Source organism: Tinamus guttatus, unplaced genomic scaffold (genome assembly GCF_059628265.1).
Source record: "Tinamus guttatus ecotype Peru unplaced genomic scaffold, ASM5962826v1 Tinamus_guttatus_pri_ptg000553l, whole genome shotgun sequence".
Classification (NCBI taxonomy): domain Eukaryota; kingdom Metazoa; phylum Chordata; class Aves; order Tinamiformes; family Tinamidae; genus Tinamus; species Tinamus guttatus.
Window position 1 is genome coordinate 30,555 of NW_028289087.1, and position 21,587 is coordinate 52,141.

The 21,587-nt window shown below is 40.8% G+C and overlaps 1 protein-coding gene across 1 annotated transcript in view; it reads left to right on the top strand.

Annotated features, from left to right (window-relative positions):
• LOC148592565 (unconventional myosin-X-like) overlaps positions 1–15,356 on the top strand; it is a gene marked incomplete at its 5' end in the record, with an annotated part of 45,521 nt that extends 30,165 nt beyond the window's left edge. The window contains 11 exon segments of the mRNA XM_088534403.1: positions 183–325; positions 2,654–2,848; positions 3,880–4,037; positions 6,000–6,123; positions 7,828–8,125; positions 9,318–9,525; positions 10,057–10,193; positions 12,042–12,165; positions 12,874–13,317; positions 13,986–14,177; positions 15,010–15,356. Of these exon segments, the coding sequence (XP_088390529.1) occupies positions 183–325; positions 2,654–2,848; positions 3,880–4,037; positions 6,000–6,123; positions 7,828–8,125; positions 9,318–9,525; positions 10,057–10,193; positions 12,042–12,165; positions 12,874–13,317; positions 13,986–14,177; positions 15,010–15,123 (2,137 nt within the window).
• Between the last annotated feature and the right edge of the window lie 6,231 nt (positions 15,357–21,587).

Sequence of the window (21,587 nt, forward strand, 5' to 3'; positions counted from 1 at the left end):
AAAACACTGGGCACAGGCAGTATTTCTTCTTCACCCCTCCACAGTCAGTATTCAGAAAATCTTTTTTTCTTTGCTTGGAACTTGCTTGGAAAAGTAGAGGACGTGGTTCTGGCTTTGCATCTGCTGTGACTTGAGATATTTATATGGTTATGACCAGTTTTAATCCTCATGTTTTCTGGCAGACCAAATTCTTTTGTGATCATCACAGCAAATCGAGTGATTCACTGCAACAGTGACACCCCTGAGGAGATGCACCACTGGATCTCCCTGCTGCAGAAACCAAAAGGCGAATCTAAGGTTGATGGACAGGAATTCCTCGTCAGAGGTAAAAGAAATGTATGCAATTAAATTTTATGAAATTCATGTTTTGTTTATGATCTGAGGATAAGGTCTGATTATAGCTAATCTGATTTAGATTTAGCTGCTTCCCCAAACTAATCATTCTCTGCACCCCCACCTTCCTGCCAGCTGCTGGCCCTCTCTTTTCTTGCTCTGGCACAAGCTCCTGTCTGGCTCCATGTCAGGTGGGTTCAGGAAGCTAAAATTGGAAAAAAAAACAAAGCACTTCTTTATATATTTAGTTTTCTAGTTCTCGAGCTTATTTCAACATGTTATCCAGCAAATGTCAGCATAGAATAGGCGGGAGCATGGCTGTCCTTTGCAGGCAGCTGGCCTTATATTGGCTATAACAGGACACTGCATCTTTGTTTTCAGAAAGCTCTGTTCTCTCTGACACCTGTCGTGCAGAGAAGGAAGGAGGGAGATCTTTGTTAGGTAGCTACTTCCCTCAGCAAAACAAGCTAACATGTGGTAAACACAATGAGGATAATTCTCTAAAGCTGAGCGAAAGATTTAAATTATGTCTAGTCAGAGCTCAGCTGGAGATGGAGCAATTGAGGAATGACTAGTAATCACACATATTACAAAATATTCTCCTATTTGTCTCCAACAGTCTCTTAAATTTCCTCAGTACTTTCAGCTCATCATGTGTTCTTTAATGTACAAAGACACTGCTGGCATTATATGTGGAAAGCAATTGCACAGCAAATTGCCTTACGTCTTTCAGGAAGTATCTGTGAGGGAAAGAAGGGAAGGTATGAGCAAGGAAAAGGCAGGAGGATAGAAAGAAAAGGGAAGAAAGAGAGGACTGACCAATAAGTAACATGAGTTTCCATCCTGGTCTGCAACGTTGCAAGGAGACTGAATGATTCATATCAGACAGCAGTTCGGACACCTTAAGTTGTAAATTCTTAATTGCAAAGCAGTAGATCCTTTTATCTCATACTGTTCATTAGTAAAAGGAGAGAAAAAAAAAAAAAAAAAAAAAAAAGGTCCAAATTCTCCTTTGCAAAGTGAACCTATGCTCTGTACTGCACCGTAAGAACTCGGTGTGACAGTAATGTGGACACAAAATCATATGTTCAGGACGGTCTGCCTCTTTCTGTATGTAGCTTCTGGGCCCAGTCCCATATTCTTGCAACTTTTTGTCTTGTGGATGGACATTGTTTTTACAATAGAGACTATCAGCACTACTGTAGGAAAGGGGAACCTTCCTACAATTCTTCTTTTATTGTATTGCGTTTTCTTTTAAAAATCCAACAAGACTGATGGCTCAGCTGAGACCTTGTAATGGCTTAGCATTAAATTATTGATCATTCCCTCTCTTGCCTCTCCCTACCTCCCCACAGGTATAGCAGTTGTGCTATTCCTGTGACTCTATTGTGGAGACTTATATATTAAAATTAAAGCAGAGATTTCATAGCTGGGAATCAACCTTGGGTTCTAAAATCTTGGGTTCTAAAATGATCTGTGGAAATCATCCTTGTGCATCTGCCACCAAGGGCTAGTCCAGGTCGCACACTTTAAGAAATTGTAGCAGAACCAATCTTCTGAATCTGGACATTTCGCTGTGGGCATTTTTCATTCTGTTCCACAGAGTTAGTACCGAGTAGAAATGTGAAATGCTTTTAAATTGGCACAACGAGTGAACTCAAATCTAGAAATTCTGTTTCAGTTGCCTGATAAGTTCTTTAGATCATTTATGTCAGAATTTTAATAAATACTAGAAAAATAGGAGTATCTCACAGAGTTGAAAATTACTGTGTTTCTAAAAACAGTAAGCCTTGGTTAAGGCAACCTGAATAATGCTGATCTTGCATAAATGGAACAGTGAATGCAGGGCAGCATCAGGTGGAGCAAAGTATAATTCAGTATCAACAAGGGTGGCTCTATGGGAGAAGTGTACTATCATGTTTTCTTCAAAGATATTGTAAGACCCAGTTGACTGGCAGCTATTTATATGAAACAGTTGAGTTTACATAGGATGACTGATGGAGAACTATATAACATTTTGCTTGAAACACATTGTAACAGTCTAAATTTTGAAATAATTGACAATTTCATAGCTGCAAATACAAATAGTTTTTTTAGCTGGAAATTGCTAACCAGAAATAGAGCTTTTGATGCCCAGAGGATTTGATCTAGCCAAGAAAAGAGAAAGCAAAGATTCATCCTTTTGAATAGGTAGGTCCCAGGACGTGCCTTTTGCCAGGAGCTGGAGTTCCCTTCCCAAAGCTGGGATAATGTCAGGGAAAGGGCAGAATTGTTCTTGTAGTGAAAGCCAACCATTGACATGTCTGTATTCCTCTGCTAGGCTGGCTTCATAAGGAGGTCCAGAGCAGCAACAAGATGTCCTCCCTGAAGATGAAGAAACGCTGGTTTGTGCTGACAAACACTGCCCTCGATTACTACAAGTCATCGGAGCGCACCGCTGCCAAGCTCGGCACGCTTGTGCTCAATAGCCTGTGCTCAGTAGTGCAGCCTGATGAGAGGGTCTTCAAAGACACGGGTAAGAGGGAAAAGCGCTGAGAAGTACTGAGCAGACTGTCAGCAGCAGCCTGCAGCAGCTGCCCGAAGAGGCAAGGGTGTACGAGCGTAATGGTGTGTCATGCTGAGAGTCAGCTTAACGTTACTTCCCTGCTCTGTGTCTGGCTGCAAAGATCTCTCCCCACATGAAACATGAGACATACAAAGGGATAGAGAATGTTGTGCAAGTCCCTCACACCTGACAGAGACAGTATTTTTTCACTGGATAATATCTCTGCTTGCCAAATACGGAAAAGGGTCTGAGTCATGAAGCTCAAATATAAAAACTTATTATTATTGCTTGTTTATAAGTTTGGGGTGGAAATGGGGTTAGGGGGCCGCAGGTGAAGACTTGGAGTCTTTCTGACAAAGAAGCTAAAGATTAGAACAAAACTAGAAATATGGAAATTTGAGGACTGCGGTCACCTGAGGTATTTTTAAAGGGGTTTGGAAGCAAACTGGAACAGGATACTGTGGTGCATTTTGTATAGTAAAGACAAGATATGTCCTCTGCCCACTTTAATTCTTTCACATTTGTCTCCTCAATAGAGATCTTGAGCTGCACATAGCAAATTGTCATTGCTCTGGTCTGTTACCTCAGTTTGTCAAATACATGATTTTTAAAAGTTATGAGAATGCATTTGACAATCTAAGTGGATTGTCTGCTGTTTGCAAAAACTGCTCTCAGTTTTTGAATGATTAATAGCATTGTGTGGCCAAAATCAGGACTGTGAAAGTGAACTGCCTGTTCGGCAGAGAAGCATTCATGTCATCCTGTGACACACTTGGTCTTGGGAAGCTATGTTTGTGCCAAAACCTAGATTTGGACCTTCTTGCTGATAAATCCGTTTTGGGAACGGGGGAACATTAGCAGCAAAAGCAGTCCCTTTTAACCAGCCCACACTATATGTTACTGTCAAAGCAGCAATGGGTTTCCTCTGCTACTTGTCACAGTCAGAACAGAAGATAAAGCAGAAGAAGGTTTCACTTTCCTGCTTCCTTGTGTCTTCACAGGCTATTGGAACATCATTGTCCATGGGCGAAAGCATTCGTACAGGCTGTACACAAAGCTGCTGAATGAAGCTATGCGCTGGGCCTCTGCCATTCAAGGTGTCATTGACAGCAAAGTTCCTATAGAAACGCCTACCCAGCAGCTCATTCGGGACATCAGGGTAGGTGGCATCCAGCTAACCCCCCAGTCAGTTGGGAGCAGCCAGATCACCACTGGTCTGATTCGGTCATTATGGAGAACGTGGCAAGAAACAGGGTTTCTGTCTTAGAGGAAAGAATGGAGAAGAAACCTAAATGATTGTGCAACTGAATAAGCAAAGCTTGCTCTTCAGCATGTAAACTGACCTTCAGAAGTCTGGGCCACAAATGCTGTGGAGTTACCAGCTACATGCAGGTTTAGACCATCAGGCATGTGCAAATCCCGGCTTTACCCTTTCCTCTTTCCAGTCATCCTCCTTATATATAAGATTTCCATTCCTACGAGCCGTGAGGCTTCTCTGTACTCTAATGTCCTCTTCACACCCTAACTCAGTGTGGTTAAATAGTAAAGGGTGACAAAAATATAAACTCCAAAAAAGCAAAAATTGTGCCAAATGATTCATTTGGAGAGGGCTTTTCTTTTCAAAAAAGTAAAATATAATTAAATATTAGAATCATAATAGAGGGCAGGCCAAAGCATATTTCAGGAGCAATTTGCTAAATGAGTAAAGACTACTAATGAAAGGTTGTCTGAAAAGCTGAGTAATTCTCTGCATCAGTGATGACTACAGAGACATTCAGGGAATTTGAAGCACCAGAGCCTGTCTCTAAAGGGGAAACATTTGAAAAACTTGCTAATTGAGATACCAGTCAGAGAGACTGTGGACCAAATCACCAGGATCAGATGGCATTAACCCTACCGCTCTAAAGGAACTCAGATGTGAAATTACTGACTTATTGACTGTAACCTGCTGCTTAAGTTGGTCCTAATACCCCAAAAAAGAAATAGAAAGTAGCAAGCATGACACTAAGCTTTAAAAAGTGAATGCTCAGGGGCTTGGGAAAATACCAACAAGTCATTCTCCATTTATCTCCCAGTGTTCTTTGGCAGAGCTAGAGTCATGTGTATGATGATGGTCCTGGTCGTACAGTTTACTTGAATTTCAAAACACTTTGATATGTCTTTAGCAAAGACACTCAAGAAGTTAAGCTGTTACTGGACAGGAAGAAGGTCCTTTCATGGGTGAAAAATTAGTTAAACATTAAGATTCAGGGATTCACATGAATGGTTTGTTTTCATGTTGGAGAAGGGTCACTGGTTTGATTTTCAAGTGCTTATGTGCTGGTAGCGGTGCAATTCAACATGTCCATAAGTGAACAAAAGTAAATTGCTTAAAATAGCCAAAACTAAAGCTGGTTGTGAGGAGCTTCAAGGAATTTTTTATGTGTCCAACTCAGGTAAAATGGTAGATGAATTTCAGGGCTGATCTATGCAGAGTAATGTGAATGAGGTAAAACACACGCTGTGATGGGCTCTGAACCCATAGTCTGATAGGACTGAATAGTAACCATTCCAGAAGAGAATCTTGGAGAACATTGGTTTAGGGTTCAAGGAAAAGAAAAAGGAGAACATTAGGAGTTATTAGGAAAGGAATATAGGACAAAATAGAGAAAAATATCCTGCCAATGTATACAGTAGTGTCAGGCCCACATTTTTAATACCATTTCTTTTCTAGTCGTCCTCTCTCTAATCACATGTAGTACAGCCAGACAGATTCAGGGAGATGAGGCTCGTTACATGATACTAAACGTGATGGATCTGTTGTCAGGAAGTCCATGATGCATTAACTGTTGGAAGTTTGAAGGGTACACAAAGGAGGAATAGTGCTATACTCCTCTGTTATATGACTGTATTAGGCATCAGACGTAGGCCATAGTTCTAGTCAAGATTCTGGGCTTTTTTTTTTTTGGTGTAATACAGTACAGCTATTCTTGCATTTAATTTTCAGACTAATTTTAATTGTACAGACTAATTTTAATTTGTGAATTATGCTTTAGCATATACCTAAATGTATAAGGGCATTAAGGGCATCTTGTGAAGATTATCCCCATCTAACAGTAATTTTTTTGCTTTTCTTCCCCAGGAAAATAGCATGAACTTTGAAGTAGTAGAACAGACATACAGGAGAAACCCAATCCTGAGATACACCCAGCACCCTCTGCATTCCCCCTTGCTCCCACTACCCTACGGAGATGTTAGCGTCAATTGTAAGTATTCTACCTGCATGAGAGTTCACTAAACCTTTCTTCTCTTTTGGAGCAACAGTACAGAGCCTGAGTATTGCAAAGATGGTCTGTGCAAGTGGAGTCCATCTGGCACAGTGCATGCCATAGGGATCAGAGAGAGGGAGAGCTGCTTTTTTTTTTTTTTTTTTTTTTTTTTTTTTTACTTCCCAGCACTTGTTCTGTGTCTCCAGCTTTGTCTCTTAGGAAAACTGAATTTTGGAGCAGGTGGGGAAGACAACTTGTCCCAAAAGCTTTTGTCCTTTATCTGAACAAAGGGCACTGCTGAATTTGTCCTCCACCTGGGGGATGTGCAGCCTGTTGCTCTTAAGCAGCAACTAACTCGTAAGTGGTTCCAGCACAAATCATACAACAGGATTCCATCATGAAGCTGGCAGTGGGGCTGTGTTCCTACAGAAGCTGCTATAAAACCAGACTGTAAAAAAATCCTTTATTCAAATATAGCAGAAATAGAGAAACCGAATGTTTGATAGGAGTACCGAGGAAAAAGAAAATCACAGCAGAAGACGGACATAATTTTTATACGTATTCAACACAGAGAGACCTTGAAGGTGAAGGTGAAGTTCTTTTAGGAAACATTGGATGGATGCATCAGAGAATCTCTACTAACTGAAATGTCAGTAAGAGAGATTATGGAGCAAGTCAATAGAATGAGTAATAACAAACTAGTCATCCAGGCAAAGGAAAATTAGGAGGGCAATAGCTGAATATTAACCACAGCAAACACTCTCGTACTTAAAATTGTCCTGATACCAGAGAAACAGCAATTAAAAAAAAAATCTCACAAAAGAGGCTCAGAAAGGATCTGCAGAATTATGCATCAATAAGTCTGACTTCCAAAATATGTAGGATCTGTACAGAAGAAGAAGAGTGTTATGTGAAGAGTTGATAAGCACTTTGCAAAGGGAAGTCATACCTCAAAAATGCTTTAGAGCTCTTTCAAGGAATTGCTAAGGCTTACAGGTGAAGATGATCCTTCTATTATAGTTCACATAGATTTCCAGCAAGTCTTTTAGATAGCATTAAAGGCTTTTGAATAAATTAACTTTCCACAAGGTAATAAGGACTCTCTAATCAGTTATTAACATCTTTGTATAAATGAAAAATAGGAATTAAAGGCGTTACCTAGCAAAGGGCCATCATCAGTAGAGTTCATCAGAGATTTATGGTACCGCTGATGCTGTTTGACATGTTCATAAATGAGTAAATATAAAGGAATGATGCCTGAAAGCTCAGGCAATTTTGTGTGTTCTGTGTAGTAAGTTAATGGGCTTACGGTTGAACTTGAAGATCTTAAAGGTCTTTTCCAACTATAATGATTCTATGTTAAGCTTTGTCTGTTATTTAACTATTCACAAGAGATGAAGAATGACTCTAGAATGCCTAAGAATAGATTAGAACTTGGGACCTGTATGTTTAGTGCTTTTAAACTGCTTTTCGGTAGTGACAAACAACTAAATACTTACTAAAAGTGCATTTTCACGTTTAAAAGGCACGTGTTCATGAATTCTGAGTAGAAATTTCAGCTCAGGAGAAGAGATAAGCAGATCCTCAAGTTGATGTTACTCTGTCACAGAACCTAGTACACTTGCTAATCTTGTTGCCGGGTCAATAGGAAATGGAGGAAATGCTCACCTCTCATCCTCTCTGTTTGTGATCATTCCCCAGTGCAACAGGAGAAGGGTTACAGCAGCTTACAGGATGAAGCAGTGAAGATCTTTAACTCCCTTCAGGAGATTGAGACAGTGTCTGACCCCATACCCATTATCCAAGGCATCCTGCAGACCTGCCATGATTTGAAGCCCCTTCGCGATGAAGTGTATTGTCAGCTCATCAAGCAAACTAATCACATGCCACATCCCAACAGTACTGGGAACCTGCACCACTGGCAGCTGATGTCATGTATGAGCTGCACGTTTCTGCCCAGTAGAGGGATCCTTCGCTATCTCAAGTTCCACCTTAGAAGGTAAAAGTCCTTTTTATTTGTGGCTTGTTTTCCTTTCTCTGTACTTAACCACTATTATCTGCTGCAGTTATTCGTCTTGCTCTCCTTCTGGGCAAGGGCATCTTCTTTAGGTGTTGCAGCCACCCACCTTCCTGCACAATTCTGGCTACCTGCTGTTCTCTTGTATTCGCCCCCTCCCCCCTTGCTACCCATCTGTTGTGTGAAAAGGCTATAGAAAGTAAGGTTACCCGAGCTGAATGCCATGGGATCTTTTTGAAGGGGATTTAGAGCCTACCTACTGGTTACCAAAGTCCCCTATGACCATTCCCAGTCTGCAAGGAAGGTGAGGATTGCATTTCACACTGATCCAAGTATGTGCTACCTTTTAGCTATCACAGGTGAAGCATGTGTACTGCAGAGTATTAGATATACTGTAAATCCAATTTATCATGTTTTAATTTCTTTGCTTAATTAAGCACTTTGCCTGATGTTATATTCTTATTTAACTCAATTCATGTTAAGCATCTAATGCAGCGTTCTAAGACAGCTTGCATTGGGTGTGAGCCTTGTCTCATGGGTAACAGGTGAGAAAGGCCAATAAAGTCTATTGATTGCTTCCAAACTAGGAGAGAATGAGGTGAAATTCATGCCATTATTCTGAAAAGCTGGACTTTTCAGACATCCTGGGCCTCATTGTAAGAGATGATGAGTAATACTGTATGTTGCCATTTTATGCTTCTATCCCTGGGAATGCCTGTCATATCATATTTAAAATTCCTGGCCTTGGAGGGAAGAGAGCATGTAAAGGAACAACTTCCTACCCTCATGATTCTGAAAAACACTGTAAAAGTGTCTCAAGCCCCAGCCAGTTTTAAAAAATCATGAATAAACATGATAAAAAAAACTTCCTTTTTCATCTCAATTCTGTAAATCGGGATAGTCAATGCCACTGTCTTCTGCTGTTCTTAAACTCCTTAAAGTTTGATCTCCTTATTCCATGCACTATTGAGAAATGCCACCAACATGCCTTGTAGTGACTTGTAAAAGCAATGCTCTATGGCTTATTTTTAGGAACCAAGTAGGCTCAGTTTTTCTGTGTGTGCACTTGACATCACTGTATTTCCCGAACACCTACAGTAGTCCAAGTTAAATGGTAATCTGCCTAGCTTCTAGTGCGCTGTATATTGACTTTTTTGCTTTTCTTTACAATTAGGGTAAGAGACCTCTTTCCAGGCTCAGAGATAGACAGATATGCACAATTCATCAGTGATTCCCTGAAAAGAACAAAGACCAGGGAATTTGTGCCCTCCCAGGAGGAAATACAGGCTCTCCTCACCCGTGAAGAAATGACCACCACAGTGTACTGCCATGGCGGTGGCTCCTGCAAAATCACCATCAATTCTCACACAAGTGCTGGGGAGGTAATGCATTAGTAGCTGTAATCAGATGTAAGTTCACCTCTGTGTAAGGACACCTAGAATAAGTAGTATATCCTACAGGTTTACAGGGGTTCAAGAATAATCTGGACAAGTTAATGGAAAAAAAAAATCATATAGAGTTTCTGACAACAGGTAAACCGTATCTGCCTTCGAATCCTAAACTGTAGATTATTGGAAGTCAGGTGTCTATATATATTCTTTACTCGGCATCAAATTTAATCATTGTCAAAGGTGAATTGTGCTTAGACCTGTGGTTTGATATGGAATGGTTGCTCCTGTGTTTTAAGTCAAGCTAAACTGGCTTCTATCACCTTATCCTGCTCTCAAAAATGTCTCCCCATTCTGTTTCTGGTTGCTGGTGGCAACATTCTTCCATTTGCACAGGCACTGATTTCATTAGCTCACAAACACAAAATATTTGTTTCTTCTCTTTTCTTTTGGGACCAATATGCTCACTTGTGAATGTGTGTCTCATATATATATGCACTCTGTGATATCCCTCTGATTTTGCAGGTTGTTGAAAAGCTGATCCGAGGTTTAGCAATGGAGGACAGCCGTAATATGTTTGCTCTCTTTGAACATAATCAGCAAGTGGATCGTGCCGTTGAGAGTCGGGTTATTGTGGCTGATATCCTGGCCAAGTTTGAGAGGTAAAAAAAAAAAAAAAAAAAAAATTCATAGAACCCTTCCTCTAATTCCTTGCTGGATGTAGCCGGGTTATGTGGGTGTACCATCAAGTAGTATTTTCCAAAGCAGCTGAAGTGAATCAAGAGTTTGCTATGGTGAGACCTTCCCTTTAGTAAGGCTCAAGTGCTCTTTCTCACTATGCTACACAGCTAAGAGTCAGAAATTAATACATTAATGCTCCTACTCTGCCACAGCAGAGCAAAAAAGATTTAGCTTATGCCTCTTCAGATCAATAATTTGTTTTACATAATACTGGAACAGACAAGGACAACTTACACAATCAATTATCTTGTCTTCAGATTAGTGAGTAACAGCTGAATGCTTTGTTTGACTGAAGAGCTCGAAGTCCTTAACCCTAAGCACTTTTAGAGTAGTCTTAATTTATTTTTGTAGTAGCCATAATTCTTGCTTTTTCCCTGTAAGTGTATAACACTGGTGGCTTCCAAAAAATATCAGGTCTTTTCTTTGATAGCTCTTGGCAGGTAAAAAAAACTTGTACTTGTAAAACATATTAATAATAATAATAAAACACATTTATTTCAATGACAGATATGTTCCTTATTAGGCTGCTCGGTACAAAATTAGTATCTGTGTATAAAGAAGTAACACAGGGCCAATTCAGTCACTTAGCTGTCTTGATCAGTGCTTCTCTGTGAAAGGAGAATACTGCCTCCTGGCATGTTTGCCATGGCAGGAATGGTAGGACAAAGGAATTATTTGGTAATGACTATGCATTCAGAAGTACCAAAAAGTATGTGCAGCTCAGACAGTTGATAAAATTGGGCACCATCAAACTGAGCTGTTTTCTTGCATAATAACTTGCATCACTGTGATGGATGTAATGGATTAATATGGGCAACACAGACAAATACTATCTGTAAAGCTCCTTGACCATGTTAGTGGAAGATCATAAAAGTGTTAAGGCAGTGATAAGGTTGCTGCTTTCAGAATTTTTGAATGATATACTTGTCAACATCAGAAATTACTTCGATGTGTCTAGACATTGCGAGTTGCAAACAGTGGCTGCACTTGCACTGCATATGAATGTATGCCCTTCCTAAGGACTGTCTCAGGGATGTAAGATTGAATGCCTCTTACTTTGAAGACACTGGCTTCATCTTGTTGTTTGCTGCATATGAAAATTAATCTACTTGGATAAATGATTCAGGGAATTCAGCCCAATGCCCTCTGGGAAAATGTCTTTGTATCAACTGCCTTGATAATGATCTGTCAATTTACATCAAAACATCTCTATCAGAAGACAGAGAAATGATCACAGTGGGAATATAAACACAGCTCAAATTTCTTACTGTGCACTGTGATTTTGTGGCTAGCATACAAACACAGCAATTTTTTATGCAGGAAGCTGACAATGCCACTGTCTATTTTATATCTGTACTGAAGACAAAAATAAGGTTGTTCCAAGTGCTGGCAAGACTGAAAGACCGACACTTTTCAGTCATAAGATTACATGGAAACAACATCTGGAAAGTGGAGAGTATGTTGTGTCCTGCCCCTCCTAACCCATGTATTTATCTGGAACCCTTGATCTAAACATATGATTAAGTTTTATGATAAAGTTTATCTTGCAAGAACTTTTTATCCTTCTGAACCAAAATTTTATGTGACTCAGGGCAAAAAAGAGAAGTTATCAAAGAAGTCTGTTGAACTGAAATTTTCCTCGCAAATCAGGCAGCTCAGTGTTCTTTTCAGAAATCCAGGGATACCTTTATATTGTGCAGTTGCACTGCAGGTGTCTTAGTACTATGACTCGTATTTTTTCAGCTCTCATTCTCTTTCCTGTTTTACAGACTTGCTGGGTCTGAGGATGAAGAGGAAGAAGGACAGTGGCAGCTGTATTTTAAACTTTATTGTTTCTTGGATGTTGAGAATGTTCCCAAAGATGGAGTGGAGTTTGCTTTCATGTTTGAGCAGGTAAGCTGGTCATAGAAGAATATTTGGTTTCCAAGGTGACATGAAGCACACAGGAGTGAGTATACAGAAATATTTACCTTAGAAGTGAGAATGCTTGTTTGAATAGAAGATATTGTCTTGGATTGTTGGTTTAACCTTTTATTTACTTTTTTAATGTGTGATGGATGTAGTTTAAAGGAATGAATTTTACAGAGGGGGAAAAAAAAAAAGTGAAGGAAAGCAAGAAGATTGAGGGGAAATACTAGGTCAAAGAGGTAGACGTGGGAGGCTCTGGTACTGAAGAGGCTTAAAAGCCTTACGTATTGCATCTAGCACTATGTGGTATTGAGTATAATCTCCACATAGGAGCTGTAGCTGGTACAAGGAAATTGCCTCAATTCTCCTCTCACCTATCTGCCATGATCTAGCAAGATTTTACAAGACCTTAAGGATGAGGGCTCCTCAGAAAACTCTTTCCAGCCCAGGGCTTTTAAGAGGAAATGCCCCTGGTCTGCTCATCCGACAGTTGCAAAATTTTCATATTCTAGTTCATTCCAATTCCTTTTGTTTTCTTTATTATGATGTCTGCTCTGATCCAGCAAGTTATGTCCCCTGTTGGGAACTTTGTACTACAGCAGATAGCAAGAATTTGTGTATGGAGGAGGTCCAGGTGGGAAGTGTGTTTATTATTATTTCTAATGGGTCTGGGAACTTTTTCTTTGCCTGTAGGCCCACGAAAGCCTCATAGATGGCCATTTTCCTGCCCCAGAGGACACTCTGCAGCGCCTAGCAGCCCTACGACTGCAGTACCTTCATGGAGATTATTCTAAAATAAGCTGGACCCTTGATGGTGTCTACCCAGTTAACAGACTAAAATCCAAAATACTACACTCCACAAAGAGCAGTGGCAGCCACACACTGGAGAGGAGACGGACCAGCTTCCTTGAAGGGACATTAAAACGGAGCTTCAAGACAGGCTCTGTAAAGAAGCAGAAAGTAGAAGAGGAGCAGATGATGGAGATGTGGGTGAAGGAAGAGCTTTCAGCTGCTCGGGCGAGCATAGCACAGAAATGGACCAAGCTGCACGGACTCTCTCAGCATCAGGCCATGGTGAAATACATGTCCATTGTAAAGGAGTGGCCAGGCTATGGATCAACCCTCTTTGATGTTGAGGTGAGAGGTGTATAAGTGCACATAGCTGCTGCCAAGAAGACCAGGCAGCTACGTGTACAGCATAAGGGAATTTCAGGAACAGGCTGCATTTTGCATTTGTAAGCTGAGAGTGAAGCATGCAGTAGTACATCCCCACTGAGGTGTGGAACAGACAGCACTGAGCAAGCAACCTGTGTGTCCTGGTGAATGGAAGGACACAGCAAATTCCCTCTCTCCATAGAAAAGCAATAAAACTGAGAGAACTTAACAGGCTTAGTAGTGTGGTGGCTGATGAAAGGGAAAGTAAAATTTTATTGTCCTTTATTGTCCTTACTGGCAAAAACTGTAGCCCTATTCTGCAGCAATAAAACAAATGCTGCAGACATTCAAAGCAAAACAACATGAGCTTTTACATCTGATGAGAAGTGCTAGATATTGCAGTTATTTACTATTCACCTAGTATTTATTTCTCCCAGCAGAGAGATGAAATGAGAATTCTCAATGTAAGAGTCAAAGGCATGTGTTTTCTAAATCTTTGCAGCAAGAGTGTCTACAAGATGCCATCTCTTGTTTCTGTTGGAGAGCTGAAATGTCCTACAGGGAACCAGAAATTAAGTCTTTTCCTTATGTATCAAAGATGGTTTGATTCTACACTGCATTAATGCAAAACTTCATGTCTCTCTTTGCAGTGCAAGGAAGGTGGATTTCCAAATGATCTTTGGCTTGGAGTAAGCACAGAAAATGTGTCCATTTACAAACGAGGAGATCCTAAACCTCTAGAAACTTTCCAATATGAGCATATTGTTTTCTTCGGAGCACCACAACCTAACACCTTCAAAATTACAGTGGATGAGAGAGAAATGTTCTTTGAAACATCCCAGGTGTGTGTTGTATGTGAGGTTTTACTAATACTTCAGTAATGCTCTAAGTGGAAAACAGTACATAAATTTATATGTGAGAGCTTGCTTACACACTAAGCAGACAAAGAACAAGATGAAAGGAAAAATAAACCTAAAGCACCATGATACCTGTTCTTGAGTACAAGACAAGGAATAAATAGGAAAAATGCAGATTAGAAAGTAGAGGTTGAGTGGTCTTCATGGACATTTGGAATTTCAAAAAGACCACAGTTTTAATTAGTACATTAAGCATGTTATTAAGGTGGAATTAGAAAACTGAGTGCTCATGAGTGGGCTGTTTTTCATTCCCTTCCAGCATATGAATGGGGTGTTCTGTGTACAGAAGCCACAACAAAGCTGTTACCGCCCTTGTTTTCATTCTCTGTCTTCCTGACTGAGATGGGGTAAAGGAGGGGACTAGATTTTGTTTTGTTTTACAGTAATGATGGCATTTTTTGTCTTTCTCTTTGATCCTCTTCTAAGACATTCTGATCTCTATTAATCTCTGAGTTGATATTTTCATGGAAATAGCTATTGAAATGTCAATAGCTTTTTCCTAAATGTTCCTATTTCTTAAAATATGCTTTCATCTTTAGATCTTAACAAGCCCTGTTCAGTTTGTGCATGGCTGTACTGTAATGGCCCAGTTCTTTCTTGCCTCCTTTACTGTCATGTTCACATTTAGTGTTAATGTTCAAAATTTGCTGTGCTATGACTTTGCAAGTGATGAGTCTTTTTCTATGAATTCCCTGGTGCACCTCAGTGCAAAATAGTTTTTTAGTTTGCTTACCCTGTTGTTGTGTTCTCTGTGCAGGTGGGTGAGATAATAAAGATCATGAAAGCCTACATCAACATGATAGTGAAGAAACGCTGCAGCGTCAAGTCAGCCACCAGTCTGGACAGTCACGCTAGCGTCTGGACTAGGTGATATGGAAGAACTGCTGTGAAAGAGGGGCAGTTGTTTCACAACTGAAATTTGCAACTTGCCAGCACAAGTGTAGCAAAGATGTTTTTTTAAAAAACTCCACTTGACTGACTACTGTATTTAAAAACTGAAGTGGTATCTACAGTACCATTAGGATTTGCACCTCTGCCCAAAGACATTAAGCAGTAACAACTGTTGTTAAATATTAACTGCCTAAAACTTGTTTTCCCTTGCTTGCTTGATGAACAATGTACCTTAAAGAAGCAAAGTCAGAAGCATCTTCTGACTTCTCAGAAGAGCATCTTCTCGTGCTGCTTTCACAATTTGTCATATTGGCAGAAAAATTCACCACAATCATTTCTGCACTAGAGGTGTCAGACTTAAGCTTCCTTATGAATTTCCAACATACAAACATTTAGGGTCATGGGATTGCAGTATGGTATGCTAAAAGAATATTTGTTTTTATTTATTTTGCAAGCAACTTTGAAATATAATTCACTGTGGGGGTTTCTCTTCAGATAAGTAATGATCTCATATGGTCTTAAAAGAAAGCTCCTCTGTATGAGCGAAGCCAAATAGTCAAACCAACAGGTAGATCCTACATGAGACAATTAAAAAGCAGACACAAACATATTTGGTGGTTCTTTACCTTCCAGGTACTTGACTGTAAAAAGTGGCACTTTACATAAAAGTACTAAATATTCAACATGTAAGAAAATCTTCAGGACTAGCACCACTGATATCATTAGATGCTGTGCCAGGTACCTGCCAAGCAGCATAAAAATTGATGACTGCCTTTTCCCTATTACAGCTAAAAAGTGTGATTGATTTAGTTGCATTTCAAGCAGAGCTGTTGTGCACGAACTCCAAACTTTAGAGGTTTTTTACAGTGAGCTGCCTGTGTTAAGTTCCTTTTTTTCTTTATATAGGATTTCAGGATGCCTGGGATCCCTGAACATTCTAAATTAAGTGGTTCCTACTGAGTGAATAGATGCCTAGATAAACTTTTATAGGCAATTATTCCACTTCCTATGTACTACAACAGATTGGAGACACCAGCACCATCATCCTCCACCAAACTCAAAATGGAATTGCTCCCATCACTGAGTCTCCAAAGTCCTTCCAGTCTCCTCAAGGTCCCTAATCAGCAGCAAGTTTTAGAACAATATTGCACTGCAAAAACAACTGTTTCTTTTTTTTTTTTTTGGAGGGTTTTATAGTCTCTTACAAGAGGAAGAAGCTTTTTTTTCTCCCCCCGCCTTGGTTAAAAGATAAGTCATCTTCCGTTTCTTAATGAATCTGAGGAGCCATAATATAAGCCTGCACGTTTGCAAGAGCTAAAAGGTAAGAGTCAATATGCTGTAGGTTCAATTCAAATTTGTCTTCAGATTGTGTCGTTCACTAATAACTATATCACTGGTTTTAGAGTTGACAATACAGAGAAAAAAAAAAGGCAGCATGCATAATCTGTGCTTTTCTCTCACTTCCACTATGCTGCAGCATGTGCAAACAGCATCACACAATCCAGTTTAAGAGGATAGCCACTATTTGTATCATGGTTTCAATTGGAGTTTTGCCTTAAATAATGATCCTTCTTACGAACATCCCATTTTTGTCTCTTGAAATAAAAAGATGACCAGGTCACAAGTGAGAATGAACAGGAACGCAGAGGTAGTGTGCAAAGTATCACTTCGTATCGGTCCATACACTGACTAGATCTTTTATGTATAAGAATAGCCTTGACTGTCCCTGCCCTTTACTCTGCACTATTTCTGTGTTCTGGCTCTTGGGTTGCTGCAGGCAGCTTGAACCCACTTGGGAATGTAACTCCCATTACTGTTTGTTGTAATTTTTCTCATTTCTATTACAGAATTCCTTCTGCTGTCTTTTTTAATTTGTAACTGGCTTTACAAGATGAAAGTTTAATAAATTATTGGATTGCACAGACTGTATTCACTCTCAGTCATTATGTATCTGCGTTAAGATGTTTGTTTAGAAATCTAATACTCAGAAGTTGTAATGTAGGCATCGATGGCATAAAGAGACAACAGTCCTTCCTGTGAGAATCCAATTTTGCAATTGTGAAGAGTAATCTGCAGCTGCAGTGGAGAATGTCTGTTCCCAGGTTCTGCTATTCACTCAGTTTGAGAATTCTATTATACCATTGGTCAAATTGTTACACCTTCGGTCAGTGAGAAAATACTTCTATACTGTCGGAGGATTGGTTCTGGGAACATTACAGGGGGAAAGCAGAGTCAAGGATTTCACCAGCTCCAAAGTCTCAGGCTGCAGGATCAGCTCCATCCCTACTAGTCAGCACTTCTAACACGAGAAAACTTTTTACAGTTTAAGTAACCTGTTAGTTGCACCTATATTTTAATAAGTCTCCCTATAAGCATGCATCACTAAAAAGAGAAATCAGGGTAAAGGGCAGCTGAGCAGTCTGCAAGGCACCGGCTGTCCTCTAACACACAACTTCCCTGAATCCGTATACAGGTTTTGGAAACCAAGCACAGAGAGAGGATCCCCATTACCATTAGTCAGTCTTTGAGAGCCTTGGGAGCCTGGAGATAGGCTCATGCACTTTAATTTCAAACTGCTCACAAATTTACAGGTCCTATGCTCTCATCAACTTTTTGCGTTCTTTATTTGAAGCTAGAACTGCCTCTCCTTATGTCTGAAGTTGCTTTCCTTTTCTCAGCTATTACATTCCTGTAAGAGTCACAAAATCACAGAATGATTACAACTGGAAAAGACCTTTAAGACCATCAAGTCCAACCATAAACCCTTCAATACCATACCTACTAAACCAAGTCCCAAAGTGCCTCATGATGTTTCTTGAACACTGCCAGGGATGGTGACTTCACCACTTCCCTGGGCAGCCTGTTCCACTGCTTCACTGCTCCTTCCATGTAGAAATTCTTGCTGATGTCTAACCTGAACCTGTCGCAACTTGAGGCCATTTCCTCTTGTTTTACCTGTAGTTATTCTGGAGATGAGATTGACCTCCCCCTGCCCCCCCACCTCACTACCAGTCTCCTCTGCACTAAATAACCCCAGCACTCTCAACCGCTCCTCGTGAGGGCTGTGCTCCTGCTAATTCACCAGCTTTGTTGCCACTGTGAAGTGCTCTCCTCCCTGCCCTTGTACAAGTGCAAAATTGTGACAGTCTTGGATGCATTGGCATAATATTGAATCTCTTAGAACTGTTGACGCTTCCTGGGTTGTCCACTACTGGCCCTTTAGAATGGGTTCTTTAAGAGCAACTGGACTTGGTTGGTCCAATGCTTTGGAATCAATGCCTTTGCTGCTTGGAGAACTTCTGTCAATATTAATATTTTGTAGTAGTAATAGTAAAACGGAATTCCTTCAGGATGGATAAAAGCTGGAATACTTACAGAATCAAAGTGTATGTTAAGTCCTGTCCTTCATCTCTCTTTCCTTTCTGCTTAGGAAACTCTTAAGTCCAACTTTACTTGCCTCATCTAACACATCATCATTATGACAATACACATGCCCCAATGCAGTTCAGCATAAATGTCACAGGGTACACAGTTTCATTTTTGACTGTTTCATGTGAATTAGCACCCAAAGGCAGTATGTAATCAGCAGTGCTCCCCTACTTTTCAGTCTGTTCTAGCATTATCTTTATCAGGTTGTCATTGTCCCTCCTGGCCTCTGCCTTAGTATTGCTCTAATAGTTAATTCAACCGTGTATGTTCTAACTGTTCTTTTATATGAAACACTTTGAGCCCAAACAAAATTAATTTGATATAATTTATAATCAGCAACTGAACAGTAAGCCTAAACACTTTACACAGAAAAACATAAGCCTCTACTAAGCTATATCTGCTACTTTCAGTGCAGTTTGACTGTAAGCTTCAGTTATCTATTTACACTATGTTTTTTTTTGTAAATATACATGTATTTAAATACATATTTATGTTTTTACAATGTTTGTATTTATCTATCTAGTTCTCTAACAAACATTTTCCTTATGCAAGGTATATTATTACACCATGGCTTGACCTCAGAACGGCACACTCTCTCTGTCACTTTTAAGCAAATCTCACCCACTCATACACATCCCAGCTCTCATTGTGAAATATAAGCTCCTAAATCTGTACTTTAAAAAAAAAAAAAAAAAAAAAAGGTTTTTTTTCTCACATTCCACGGGCCATCAAGTATACCTGCTATTCACGACATTTCCCAATGCTACAATGGCATGTACTCTTCTTGGTGGTGGCCCCATGCCACTGTAAACAGAAAGGTGATTGCTGAGCAATCACTTTCTGTGCAAAATTCATTTATCTCTGCCTATTTGCCCTGTAAGTGCTGCTCTTCCAACAACATGGTCGCATGCTGGGCTTATCACTTAGTGCAGGAGCACATCAGACACTTCACCCGTGCTCCGCCCAGCCATTTGGGTCTGGGTGGCACCCAGGGAGCCCTACAGTACATTGGCCAATTCCTAGGCCTGGCAAGGTGTCTGCTCCCACCTCCTGTCCCTGCCATGGCCAGCCTTGTACTCTGCAGACTGCAGGCTCCAGCGTGGTGGCAAGGAGACACCAGCACGCACTGTACGGAGCACCATGCTCAGCTGTGCCTCATGCTGCACCCAGCCTGCAGCCCCGGTGTCCATTAACAGCAGCTCCGCCCGCCACATGCAGCTCAGCAGCCATGTTGTGTGTGGCAGCCAGGCGAGAGGGAGCCCCACAGCTCTGTGGGGCAGCCTGGAGGGAGCAACACCCCGAGGGAGCAGCCTCATTCCCCCAGTGCCACGACAGCAATGGGAACACAAAACCTTTGGCCTTTCCACCTTGTAAACAGAATCAGCTGGAAACACACAGTAATATTATATGTTCATATGTATATATGTGCATATGTATATAGAACTGTGCATATATAGCATTACATATATATGCATATGTTACATGTGTATACAAATTATATATATATAATACAAGAAAATGTATGTGCTTTAGAATATATATTCTCTAGATGCAAATGCTGTCTTAACATATACATTTAATACTATATATAATGCTTTATATAACTGCATAACATAGATGGTAGTTTTCATATATGTATAATATATATAAAATACATCTATATAATAGCTATACATATCTTTTTAGATATAGATACATCATATTGATCTTAAGGGTCAACTGAAGTAGTTTAGGCACTTGGCTGGTTATGTATTGAGTATGGTTTATGCAGCAGTAGCAGAGTTGGCTCCCCCATGCATAGATTCACTCTACATCAATGTGTGCATTGCCTTGCTGCATTGCAAGGCCAGGCCAGCCAGGAGAGGGCCTGGCTCCTGCTCAGCTGTCCCCACTTGTGCCTCATCATGAGCTCACCATCTCCTCCCAAAGCACTGTGGGCACGGGAATATTTAAAGTGAGAGCCCAGGGCTACTGCCTTTTCTCTGGGTCCCTGCAGGTAGACTGAGAGAGTTAAGTCTTGGCTAGCAATAGTCTTCAAGGACCTACAAAAGCAGAGGCAGGTCCATGCTTCTTCCAGTGCAGCACTCAGAAGTGAGGCTTCTCCTTCAAGGTAAGCCTGATACTATAATACTGCGTAAAAGTCTTTATAGTAAGAGAAACACTGCTGGCTGTCCAAGGAAGGGAGCAGTGCCTGCAGGGAGGTGTGCAGCAAGTTGGCTAGGACAGGAAGGGGGGATAAGGTACCGGTTCCTCACAAATGCTCATTCTCTTACCTTTCTGAGCGCTTATGCAGGTGTTGAGACTCCTGGCTAATATACTCGGCTTGTCCTTTGTAGGAAGGGAACTACTACAGCATGACTGATGCTAGGGCTGCAAGCATGATGAGGAGAACTGTTCGCTGTAGGCTTCTTGGCCCAGAAATCCTCATAGAGATGCTCAGAAGAAGAAGGAAGTCAGGCCTGAGAAGGTCTTTTAATACCCTAGCTCTTGTTAACGATGCTTTCTGCTGAAGTCACATGGTCATTTATGGAAATGGAGAACACCTGGGTCCTTCCTGGGTAATGAGGTCTGGTGCACTCCTTGTCCTGCTTCCCTCTGCTTTGCAATTGAAGGGCGATGACCTCTATTACCAGGCTTCTCTGTGGCTGAAGGTGGGCCAGCTGCAGCTGGAGCATCCCTCCTACTGCCTCACAGCTGTTGGCACTTGAAAGCAGGAGCAGTTGAGCAGGGATGCTTTCCTAGGCCACCAGTCTTTGTTATAGTGACTATCCTCTCTTGAGCAGTATCCTGGCACCTTGTGACATGATGTTCCTGTGTTGTGGATCCTTCTAGCTGTCAGCAGTGGTTGTTTTAGTGCTGCTGGCTGTTCTAGCCCTTTCCCAGAGCATGTGCTGATGTTATGAAACTGTTGGCAGTGTGCTTAACCTTGGCTTTTTGGGCTCGTCAGCTGGGCTCAACAGTGTGTCCTTCTTTAGGAATTAGTGCTTTCCAGCCTTCTTTCCTAGTAGCTTGTGC